Source organism: Pseudophryne corroboree, chromosome 10, assembly GCF_028390025.1.
Source record: "Pseudophryne corroboree isolate aPseCor3 chromosome 10, aPseCor3.hap2, whole genome shotgun sequence".
NCBI lineage: Eukaryota > Metazoa > Chordata > Amphibia > Anura > Myobatrachidae > Pseudophryne > Pseudophryne corroboree.
This window is the reverse complement of record NC_086453.1, coordinates 327,594,030-327,607,160: the sequence shown is the minus strand read 5'-3', so window position 1 is coordinate 327,607,160 and position 13,131 is coordinate 327,594,030. Positions and strand designations below refer to the sequence as shown.

At 45.2% G+C, this 13,131-nt stretch overlaps 1 protein-coding gene across 1 annotated transcript in view; it reads right to left on the bottom strand.

Moving 5' to 3' along the window:
• Positions 1–10,463, bottom strand: part of LOC134965591 (nicotinamide N-methyltransferase-like) — a 67,253-nt gene extending 56,790 nt beyond the window's left edge. Inside the window, exon 1 of the mRNA XM_063941945.1 lies at positions 10,277–10,463. Within this exon, the coding sequence (XP_063798015.1) occupies positions 10,277–10,427 (151 nt within the window). The 5' untranslated portion in view covers positions 10,428–10,463. The remainder of the gene's footprint in view (positions 1–10,276) is intronic.
• Between the last annotated feature and the right edge of the window lie 2,668 nt (positions 10,464–13,131).

Sequence of the window (13,131 nt, the reverse complement as noted above, 5' to 3'; positions counted from 1 at the left end):
TGGGTTGGCTGCAGGGGTGCCGCAGGTGGGGGAGGTGGTCCGGATCCACCGCGGGTGGGGGAGGGATGGGTGAGAGGGTGCCGTGGATGTGAGAGGGGGCTGGAGGTGCTGCGAGTGGGGGAGATGCGGGTAATGCTTCTTCTGCTTCTCCTCCTGGAAGCAGATAAGCTGTTTACCTTTGTTGGTGCTCCCTGCAGCAGGCGGTGAAGGCTCCTGTGCCCGGCCCAGGCACCACCGCTTCCCCCCGATGGTGAGTACCTCTGCAGCTGAGTGGAGTCCAGGGAACAGACAGCAGCCAAAGGGCAGAGCCTCCCATTGGATGTAACCTGTGCGGGAGGGCGTTTCTTGGCCAATCAGCTGTGGGCTGGGCAGAGCCGGCCCTAACCAATATGATGCCCTAGGCAAGATTTTGGCTGGTGCCCCCTAGCACCACCGCTAGTTCCGCCTCTGACCCTGCACCTCTTACCCAGCACCATCATCCCCCACCCATAGCAGTCCTTATTTTGGTGTTTGTACCCCCTATATTTTAAATAGGAACAGTTCGCACATTTGACGCACAGCCAAAAAAGAGGTGTGTTTTTGCTGGCAAGGGGCATGGCCACACATTAGTAACCCCAATTCCAATTACGCCACACAGTACTGCAACTTTATTCACATTTGATTATGCGAGTGTCCATAATTCATATTACATCCCACAGTAGTATTACTTCACCTTATAAACGTTACTCCTCACAGTAGAGCCCCTTATTCACATTACATCACACTGAATTGCTCCTTATTGCACCCTATTGCTCTTTAGTCACATTAGATGACACAGTAGTGCCCTTTCTATACGCAACGCCACATAGTAGAGCACCTTATACACATAATGCCACACATTAGTAATGCATTTATACACATAATTACACACAGTAATGCCCCTTACACATATGAGACACATTATTAATGTCCTTATAAATATAATGTACCTTACACATTATGACAACCTTTATTAATGCCCTTTTACACATAGTGCCCCCTACACATTAGCTGCACATTAGTGCCCCCATACACATAATGACACACATAATGTCCCTTACACATATGCCGTACATTATTAATGCCCTTATACACATAATGACACACATAATGCCCCCTACACATTTGCTGCACATTATTAGTGCCCCTATACACATAATGACACACATACAGTAGTACCCTTTTACACATATGCCGCACATTTTAAATGCCCTTATACACATAATGACATGCATAGTGCCCCTTACACATATGTTGCACATTATTAATGCATTTTTACATGACACACATAATGCTCCTTACACATATTCCGAACACTACTGCACAACCAACCCACTCACATGCACACAGCAATCACAATGCCACTAACACTGTGACCTCTGCCTGGATAATACAGATGTGTCCTCATAAATCTTGCCTCAATGCTAACGTTTGGCACCTTTTTCTAATGAAAATGCATCTTATTTGCATTGCTATGTGGCTAGGATGCACAAGCAGCTTCTGCTGATTAAAATGATATGCGGCATGCCTATATACCTTGTGGGACTGTGGCTGTCTCTGCATATGAAATGCTTCACACAGAATATAGGCATGCCGCATATCATTTTAATCAGCAGAAGCTGCTGATGCCCCTAGGCATATCAAATGCCCTAGGCAATTGCCTAGTTTGCCTATGCCTATGGCCGTCTCTGGGGCTGGGTGTGATAGAGCTGCCACTAACCCAATGAGAGCTCCTAGCCACGCCCAGCTTATGAAATGAGTCACAGAGTCACAGATCTGGGCAAATATATAGGAGATTTTGTGCTGCGTATTTATAGTGGTTAATACTAAGAATTGGAAAGGTTACTTCTTTTATATATAGCCCTTTTATTACACACTGCAATTTTTTTAAGGTACTCAACACAGGGCCGAAACTAGAGGGGTGCTAGGGGGGCAGGTGACCTGGGCGCCGGATTGGAGGGGGCGCCGAGACCCCCAAACACCGCCGCGGCACTTTTAAACCCCCTTCTCCCGGGTGCCCAGCTCGGGGGGCGGGGTTTCGCGGAATGACGCGATTGCGTCGTGACATCACGGCGCAAACGCGTCATTCAACGAAACCCCGCCGGAGGAGGGAGAACTGAAGGGGGAGCCCGGAGCCGCGCAGACGAGGAGGGAGAGGCGGCTGAAGAGCGGCGAGAACCGCTTCAAATGTAAGTCAGCCCCTCTCCCTTCCTCTCTCTCTCTCTCTCTCCCTCCCTCTCCCCACCACCTGCCGTAATGTTTAAAATGGGGACCTGTGCCTGCGTACTGTGTAAAATGGGGACCTGTGCCTGCGTACTGTGTAAAATGGGGACCTGTGCCAGCGTACTGTGTAAAATGGGGACCTGTGCCAGCGTACTGTGTAAAATGGGGACCTGTGCCTGCGTACTGTGTAAAATGGGGACCTGTGCCAGCGTACTGTGTAAAATGGGGACCTGTGCCAGCGTACTGTGTAAAATGGGGACCTGTGCCAGCGTACTGTGTAAAATGGGGACCTGTGCCTGCGTACTGTGTAAAATGGGGACCTGTGCCAGCGTAATGTGTAAAATGGGGACCTGTGCCAGCGTACTGTGTAAAATGGGGACCTGTGCCTGCGTACTGTGTAAAATGGGGACCTGTGCCAGCGTACTGTGTAAAATGGGGACCTGTGCCAGCGTACTGTGTAAAATGGGGACCTGTGCCAGCGTACTGTGTAAAATGGGGACCTGTGCCAGCGTTCTGTGTAAAATGGGGACCTGTGCCAGCGTACTGTGTAAAATGGGGACCTGTGCCAGCGTACTGTGTAAAATGGGGACCTGTGCCAGCGTTCTGTGTAAAATGGGGACCTGTGCCAGCGTACTGTGTAAAATGGGGACCTGTGCCAGCGTACTGTGTAAAATGGGGACCTGTGCCTGCGTACTGTGTAAAATGGGGACCTGTGCCAGCGTACTGTGTAAAATGGGGACCTGTGCCAGCGTACTGTGTAAAATGGGGACCTGTGCCAGCGTAATGTGTAAAATGGGGACCTGTGCCAGCGTACTGTGTAAAATGGGGACCTGTGCCAGCGTACTGTGTAAAATGGGGACCTGTGCCAGCGTACTGTGTAAAATGGGGACCTGTGCCAGCGTACTGTGTAAAATGGGGACACTTGCCAGCGTACTGTGTAAAATGGGGACCTGTGCCTGCGTACTGTGTAAAATGGGGACCTGTGCCTGCCGCAATGTGTAAAATGGGGACACTTGCGAGCGTACTGTGTAAAATGGGGACACTTGCCAGCTTACTGTGTAAAATGGGGACACGTGCCTGCCGCAATGTGTAAAATGGGGACACTTTTTCCTACCGCAATGTGTAAAATGGGGACACTTTTTCCTGCCGCAATGTGTAAAATGGGGACACTTTTTCCTGGATATGAAATTTATGTTAGAAAAGGCAGTTTTTCAGGTTAAAAAGTTCTGAAAGAGATATATATATATATATATATATATATATATATATATAATATTTTATTTATTTATTTTTTATTTTATTATTTTTATTCATTTATTGTAAGATATTTTTTTTTTTTTGCGGGGGGGGGGGGGGTCAAATGACTACCTTGCCCCGGGTGACAGAAATCCTAGTTTCGGCCCTGCTCAACAACAATAATAAGTGGTGTGAATGGGCTACACAGGTGGTAGGTAATTAATTAATTATTATTGCATAATAATTTCCACTCATTAATCCATTCTTTCCTTTTGCAGTTCCTCATCCTGTGACATACTGATACACAATATATCTATTACTATACCTATAGATGGCATATATTAGCTCACACATGAAGCAAGTTTTACTTTCTCTTTATATCCACCTCATTCAGAAATCACTACTGTCCTCTCTGTTTTTGCTCTTTATATTTTGTCTTGTTACAAGTGAATTACATTCTGACCATAGGCGTGCGCAGCACATTTTATTAGGGGGTGCATCGTCGGAGGGGTGTGTCTAGCACCGCCTTTTGGGCTTGTCTAGCACCATCTATTGACGGTCAACGCAATATAAAATATCCACCCTTGTACCAATCCTAATAAAGCAGATACATTGTCAGATGTTGTGTGCACCAAACAAACACCCCTGATGGCACTCACTGCAATTACACTGCTCCTCCTCAGCCTGGTCTGGCTTCCCCTCTCTTTCCTCTGCAAGCTGCAGCAGCTTACTTACAAGTCAGTAACTCACTGACACTGACAGTCGCAGACTAGTACTGCTGCTGCTGGAAAAACGAGTGACGTGTCAATGCTGCTGCCGACCGCCTGCCAATATTGAACTTGTCTTCCTAAGAGGAACGCTGGCTGCATGCTGATCCTCATCAGTGGCTGGCATTGGCATAGCATAGAAGGAGAGAGGTGGGCATGTGGCGGGTGGCCGTGCGAGCAGCATGACGTAATCACATCACATCACGCTGTTTTTGTACATGGAGGTGGAGCTGGGAGTTTGAAAGCCGGTGGCAGTGGCACCCTTGATTAACCCAGGCGTCAGGTCAGTAATGCAGTCCTGACAGGGTGCAGTGCAGAGGGGACAGTAATCAGCCTGCTCGGTGATCGCTGCATCAGGCATGTGACATTGGGGTGCCGGACATTAGGGGGTGCCTGTGCGCACCAGGCACCCCCCCTGCGCACACCTATGATTCTGACAATATCATTCATAACTAATTGACCCTGAGAGCGGATCTAATAAAGCACCTTTTACTCTTTCAATTTCAACCTAACCATGGGGGTCATTCAGACCTGATTGCACGCTAGGTTTTTTTGCTGTGCTGTGATTAGGTCAAAACTGCGCATACGTATGCACCGCAATGCACAGGTGCATCATATGGGTACAAAGCGGATCGTTGCTGAGTGATGGATTTAACGAAGAATCCATTCGCACAGCCGATCGCAAGGTGATTGACAGGAAGAGGGCATTTGTGGGTGTCAACTGACCGTTTTCTGGGAGTGTTTGAAAAAATGCAGGCGTGTCCATGCGTTTGCAGGGCGGGTGTCTGACGTCAATTCTGGGACCGGACAGGCTGAAGTGATCGCAGCGGCTGAGTAAGTTCTGGGCAACTCAGAAACTGCGCAAACTTTTTTGTACCGCTCGGCTGCACATGCGATCGCACACTTGCAAAGCTAATATACCCCCCCCCCAGTGGGCGGCGACTATCTGATCACAGCAGTGCAAAAAAAAAAGCTAGCTAGCAATCAGGTCTGAATTAGGCCCCATGTCCCGTGATGTACCACCTACATCAGGCATGTCCAAACTGCGGCCCTCCAGCTGTCGTGAAACAACATATCCCAGCATGCCCTGACACGGGTTTGCTGTCAGAGAATGCTAAAGCTGTGTCACGGCATGCTGGAATGTGTAGTTTCTCAACAGCTGGAGGGCCACAGTTTGGACATGCCTGATCTACACCATAGGTCTGCAAACTTGGTCCTCAGGACCCCACATGGTGCATGTTTTGCAGGTCTCCTCACAGAATCCAAAGTGACATAATTAGCTCCACCTGTGGACATTTTAAAATGTGTCTGTGAGTAATTAATACACCTGTGCACCTGCTGGGTTACCTGCAAAACATGCACTGTGTGGGGTAATGAGGATCATGTCTGCAGACCTAGGACCTACACCTCATACTTGCCTACCTGACCCCCTCCATGAGGGAGAAAATGCTCTGTTCCTGGACTTTCCTGGTAATGTATGATTGCCATCACCTGTGGTGAGCTAGTTAATTGATAAGAAAGGTGTTTCACCACAGATGATGGCAATCATACATTACCAGGAAAGTCCAGGAGCAGAGCATTTTCTCCCTCATGGAGAGGGTCAGGTAGGCAAGTATGCTACACCTAGAAACACCATACCTCCCAACATGACCCTCTCCAGTAGGGACACAATGCTCTGCTTCTGGTCTTTTCTCTTTCTCTATGATTGCCGGCACCTGTGTTGAACAGGTTACTGGATAAGAAAGGTGTTTCAGCACAGGTGATGGCAATCATACATTAAGAGGAAAGTCCTGGAGCAGGGCATTCTGTCCCTCCTGGAGAGGGTCATGTTGGGAGGTATGAAACACTTGTAGTACTCAATGGGGGCAGATGTATTAACTTGGAGACGGCATAAGGAAGTGATAAACCAGTGATATGTGCAAGGTGATAAAGACACCAGCCAATCAGCTCCAATATGTAAATTAACAGTTAGGATCTGATTGGCTGGTGCCTTTATCACCTTGCACATATCACTGGTTTATCACTTCCTTATGCCTTCTCCAGGTTAATACATCTGCCCCAATATTATATCTGACATTTGGAACAGAAGTATTGTGCAGCGGTTTAATTGAACATAAGACTGGTGAGGATAGTTTCTGTCTAGAGCAATGGTTCCCAAACTTTTTTGAATCACGGTGCCCGAGAGCACAGGCTCTCAAACTCGGTCCTCAGGACCCCACAGGGCATGTTTTGCAGGTAACCCAGCAGGTGCACAGGTGTCTGATTAATCACCGACACATTTTAAAAGGTCCACAGGTGGAGCTAATTAGTTCACTTGTGATTCTTTGAGGAGACATGGAAAACATGGACTGTGTGGGGTCCTGAGGACCGAGTTTGAGAACCTGTGCTCTAGAGCAGGCATTCCCAACCACAGTCCTCAAGGCACACTAACAGTGCAGGTTTTTGTGATATCCAGGCTTCAGCACAGGTGACTTAATTAGTACCTCAGTTATTTTAATTTAACCATCTGTGCTGCAACCTGGATATCACTAAAACCTGCACTGTTGGTGTGCCTTGAGGACCGTGGTTGGGAATGCCTGCTCTAGAGAATCAGATTTTTTACACGGCATACCTAGCCTTAAGTTTCTTATTGAGAAATGTAGAAAGAAAATATTAAATTAAGTAAATTGTGTTTATTTGTCATCCTGTGTAGTCAGGGATAGGATTTGCCTCTGTTTGTCTAAATATTTCACTATTGGATCCCACCAGCACTGGTTTTGCCTATTACATTGACCATAAATAATTTGAATTGATCCTGGACCACCAACCCATGGTATCTCCGCAAGTGTCCCGTGGCTCTCCAGGGTGCCTAAGCGCACAGTTTAAGGACCACTGGTCTAAAGGGAAAATCCCAGCACCACCAGAACTCCGAAAGACAATAATTCAATGAAGAAATGTTCTGAAGATCTGACAAAAGTCATACATGCATTTGTATCATCTCTATTAGATTACTGCAATGCCCTCTGCCTTGGTCTCTCAGCAAAAGACTTGCAGATGGTACAAAACGCAACTGCCACACTGTTAACCAACCTGCCCCATAACACCCATTCTCTACTCCCTCCACTGGCAGCCTGTAAGATGGCGAATAGCTTTCAAGATTTATTTACTGACTTTCAAAGCCCTACATGACCGGGGCCCAAGGTACCTGAAGCAGGTCCTGATTCCATACTGTCCCGCTTGCTTACTGCAATCTGTAGATGAAGGACTACTTACAGTATCTAGAATCTCCCATAATTCATCTGGGGGCCGAGCTTTTTTAGCCATGCAGCTCCAACACTGTGGAACTCATTTCCCAGCACAGTGTGAGAGACCCCCACTCTAGAATCCTTCAAAAACAGACTCAGACTTTCCTGTTTACTCACACATTCCCTTAATGTCCCTTTAGTATCTCCATGCTTCTGTATTTTATGAATAGCTTTTCTGTACTTCATTGTTTCTGTACTGTATTATGTTCATTCTATCTGTTAAGTGCCCTGAGTCCCATTGGAGAAAGAGGGCTATATAAATATAATTATTATTAGGTCTTTATAGCATGTCATCATATTCATGTTGAAGCTTTAATTAACAGCATAGTTTTGTGCTGACACCTGCCCTATGCTCGGTCCAAGAGATCTGTCAGAGAGAGGCTTCCCTTCTCCGTACATGTGCCTCAGAATAGAACTCTGTCTATACGCTCACACCACTCCAGTGACATTCCCATGAGACATCCCTTCCATGCATCCATAGCCTTACCGCCCAGACACACCAATTGCATGCACAGAGACATCAGGCCATGGTCCATCTGACTATCACTCAGTGATATGCAAACAAATGTGTAAATCACTTCTGTGCATGCACAATTTGCTAAAGTTCACCATTCACACCCATCTAAGGAGCTGTGTGTCCCAGGTACTGTGTGGAGTTTGTATGCCCTCAATGGGTTTGTGTAGCTTAGTCTCCCACACGCCGAAAACACAATGGCAGCTCAGTCTCCCACACTCCAAAAACATAACGGTAGCTCAGTCTCACACGCTCCAAAAACACAATGTAGCTTAGTCTCCCACACTCCAAAAACACAATGTAGCTTAGTCTCCCACACTCCAAAAACACAATGTAGCTTAGTCTCCCACACTCCAAAAACACAATGTAGCTTAGTCTACCGAACTCCAAAAACACAATGTAGCTTAGTCTACCGAACTCGAAAAACACAATGTAGCTTAGTCTACCGCACTCCAAAAACACAATGTAGCTTAGTCTCCCACATTCCAAAAATATAATGTAGCTTAGTCTCCCACATTCCAAAAACATAATGTAGCTTAGTCTCCCACACTCCAAAAACACAATGTAGCTCAGTCTCCCACACTCCAAAAACACAATGGCAGCTCAGTCTCCAACACTCTAAAAACATAATGGTAGCTAAGTCTCACACGCTCCAAAAACACAGTGGTAGTTTAGTCTCCCACACTCCAAAAACACAATGTAGCTTAGTCTCAGACACTCCAAAAACACAATGTAGCTTAGTCTCCCACATTCCAAAAACATAATGTAGCTTAGTCTCCCACACTCCAAAAACACAGTGGTAGTTTAGTCTCCCACACTCCAAAAACACAATGGCAGCTCAGTCTCCAACACTCTAAAAACATAATGGTAGCTTAGTCTCACACGCTCCAAACACACAGTGTTAGTTTAGTCTCCCACACTCCAAAAACACAATGTAGCTTAGTCTCCCATACTCCAAAAACACAGTGGTAGTTTAGTCTCCCGCACTCTAAAAACACAACGTAGCTTAGTCTCCCACACTCCAAAAACACAATGGTAGCTTAGTCTCCCACACTACAAAAACACAATGGCAGCTTAGTCTCCTACACTCCAAAAACACAATGGTAGTTTAGTCTCCCACACTCCAAAAACACAATGGTAGTTTAGTCTCTCACACTCCAAAAACACAATGGTAGTGTAGTCTCCCACACTCTAAAAACACAATGTAGCTTAGTCTCCCGCACTCTAAAAACACAATGTAGCTTAGTCTACCGAACTCCAAAAACACAATGTAGCTTAGTCTACCGCACTCCAAAAACACAATGGCAGCTTAGTCTCCCACACTCCAAAAACACATTGTAGCTTAGACTCCCACACTCCAAAAACACAATGTAGCTCAGTCTCCCACACTCCAAAAACACAATGGCAGCTTAGTCTCCCACACTCCAAAAACACATTGTAGCTTAGTCTCCCACACTCCAAAAACACAATGTAGCTCAGTCTCCCACACTCCAAAAACACAATGGCAGCTCAGTCTCCAACACTCTAAAACATAATGGTAGCTTAGTCTCACACGCTCCAAAAACACAGTGGTAGTTTAGTCTCCCACACTCCAAAAACACAATGTAGCTTAGTCTCCCATAATCCAAAAACACAGGGGTAGTTTAGTCTCACGCACTCTAAAAACACAACGTAGCTTAGTCTCCCACACTCCAAAAACACAATGGTATCTTAGTCTCCCACACTCCAAAAACACAATGGCAGTTTAGTCTCCCACACTCCAAAAACACAATGGTAGTTTAGTCTCTCACACTCCAAAAACACAATGTTGTGTAGTCTCCCACACTCTAAAAACACAATGTAGCTTAGTCTCCCGCACTCTAAAAACACAATGTAGCTTAGTCTACCGAACTCCAAAAACACAATGGCAGCTTAGTCTCCCACACTCTAAAAACACAATGGGAGCTTAGTCTCCCACACTACAAAAACACAATGGCAGCTTAGTCTCCCACACTCTAAAAACACAATGGCAGCTTAGTCTCCCCCATAGTGTGTATGTGTTGTGTTTGGGAATATAGATTGCAAGCTCCACTGGGACCGGGGATGATGTAAATAACTGAAATGTTCTCTAAAATGCATCATATGTGTGCGCTATGTAAGTAACTACCAAATACCATCTTACTGTGCTACTTCACTTACACAAATGCACCTAACAAAGACACAACATGACCTTACTAATAGAAGAGTATACATACCAGTACAGAAAACATTGTGAAGCATCTCCATGGGATATTTCATTGCCATGTCTTCATACATCATGTCTGGTCTATCAGAAAAATACATCTCAAGGAATGTCCTTGAATCAAAATCATGTTCATGATAGAGCTTCTTACAGCTAGAGTCCATCTTGTATTATTGGATCACTGACAGGCTGATTGTAACGTTCTTTTGTCTCTGTTATACTTGACAGATCCAGTGATTCTATTTATAGTCATTAGACTCCATACATAAATCATTTCATAGGGATAATCCTGTTTGTATTCATTAAGATTCATAAATTCACATTATCACAAGATGAGGAATCTTTCTTCTTGAGTTGCTCATGGTGATGTGTGTACTAAAAAATAATATATGTTTATCTAGCATAAATTACCACAGTATCCACTTTCCATTTAACATATATTTTAAACTGAACAAATACAGTATAACATTAGAACGGGTGTAGTATGGTATGCCGGCGGTCGGGCTCCCAGCGACCAGCATACCGGTGCCGGGAGCCCGACTGCCGGCATACCGACAGTGTGGTGAGCGCAAATAAGCCCCTTGCGGGCTCGCTGTGCTCGCCACGCTGCGGGCACGGTGGCGCGCTACGCGCGCCACAATATTTTATTCTCCCTCCAGGGGGGTCGTTGGAGAATAAGTGTCGGTATGCCGGCTGTCGGGATTCCGGCGCCGGTATACTGAGCGCCGGGATCCCGACAGCCGGCATACTGAACACCACCCCATTAGAACATCTCCACTAAAAGTACATACAAATATCCTGCAAACTCTTAACCTCTTTGCAGCTAAGGATGAGTGGGACTAAGCACTGCAGGATTGCAAAAGTAGGGAACTTCTCTACAAGTCTACTCATTATAGTTGCTATTGCTCAGATCTTGCAGGGGATTGGGCTTGATGACAATATTTAGCAACACCACACACACTCTTGTTTTGGATTAAAATGGTCAAAAACAGTTAAAATCATTTCAATTGTAAAGTGTATTTGTTCCAATGTTCTAATGATGACCATTGCCTGCCAAGGGCTTGATTGAGCTGGCTATCTAAAATGAATAACAGATCAGCAGCACAAACACATGCCTTTTATCAAGAAATGACACCTATAAAACATAATTCACAGCAGATTCAGAAAGATGGCACTTTAATAAAAAAAATAAAAACACACCAAGGTGTTCCTCACCCAGATGTTAAATGGTTTAAGAAAGGCAATGCAAGTCAGTGTCACTGGACATAGTAAAGTATAACACCTGTAGTAACAGAAGCCAGGAAATGTAATAAAAGTAGATAGTGTTGACTGATGAGACAGCTTGGTTGGCGACACCATGACATTTTATTGTAAATTTCCTCTATAGCATCATAGTGCTGCCTGCACATCACCGCTCAATTTATCTCTCTCCAAATCCATGTGCCACACTACCTTGATGCACCAATAAACTTGTGGCAATGCTATCAAACAGAGATTCCTGTTCTCTGCTAGGATTGGTGGGCAGAACTTTGATGGATCATATGTTAGGTCATGATTGTTCGACAGAGACTGGAGATTGGTAGAACTGTGTTTTCCTCTCCATAGTAGTTCATGGACCTCCTTCTATTCACACATGAAACAATTCCATGTTCCTCCTCTATAGCCGTTAGAGGTTCTTCTGATCCCACCAAGTCCTCACATTCTATACAGAAACACCTCAAGTAGCGCCAAAAACACAATGTAGCTTAGTCTCCCACACTCCAAAAACACATTGTAGCTCAGTCTCCCACACTCCAAAAACACAATGTAGCTTAGTCTACCGAACTCCAAAAACACAATGTAGCTTAGTCTACCGCACTCCAAAAACACAATGTAGCTTAGTCTCCCACATTCCAAAAACATAATGTAGCTTAGTCTCCCACACTCCAAAAACACAATGTAGCTTAGTCTCCCACATTCCAAAAACATAATGTAGCTTAGTCTCCCACACTCCAAAAACACAGTGGTAGCTCAGTCTCCCACACTCCAAAAACACAATGTAGCTTAGTCTCAGACACTCCAAAAACACAATGTAGTTTAGTCTCCCACATTCCAAAAACATAATGTAGCTTAGTCTCCCACACTCCAAAAACACAGTGGTAGTTTAGTCTCCCACACTCCAAAAACACAATGGCAGCTCAGTCTCCAACACTCTAAAAACATAATGGTAGCTTAGTCTCACACGCTCCAAAAACACAGTGTTAGTTTAGTCTCCCACACTCCAAAAACACAATGTAGCTTAGTCTCCCATACTCCAAAAACACAGTGGTAGTTTAGTCTCTCACACTCCAAAAACACAATGGCAGCTTAGTCTCCCACACTCCAAAAACACAATGGTAGTTTAGTCTCCCACACTCCAAAAACACAATGGTAGTTTAGTCTCTCACACTCCAAAAACATAATGGTACTGTAGTCTCCCACACTCTAAAAACACAATGTAGCTTAGTCTACCGAACTCCAAAAACACAATGTAGCTTAGTCTACCGCACTCCAAAAACACAATGGCAGCTTAGTCTCCCACACTCCAAAAACACATTGTAGCTTAGACTCCCACACTCCAAAAACACAATGTAGCTCAGTCTCCCACACTCCAAAAACACAATGGCAGCTTAGTCTCCCACACTCCAAAAACACATTGTAGCTTAGTCTCCCACACTCCAAAAACACAATATAGCTCAGTCTCCCACACTCCAAAAAAACAATGGCAGCTCAGTCTCCAACACTCTAAAAACATAATGGTAGCTTAGTCTCACACGCTCCAAAAACACAGTTATAGTTTAGTCTCCCACACTCCAAAAACACAATGTAGCTTAGTCACCCATAATCCAA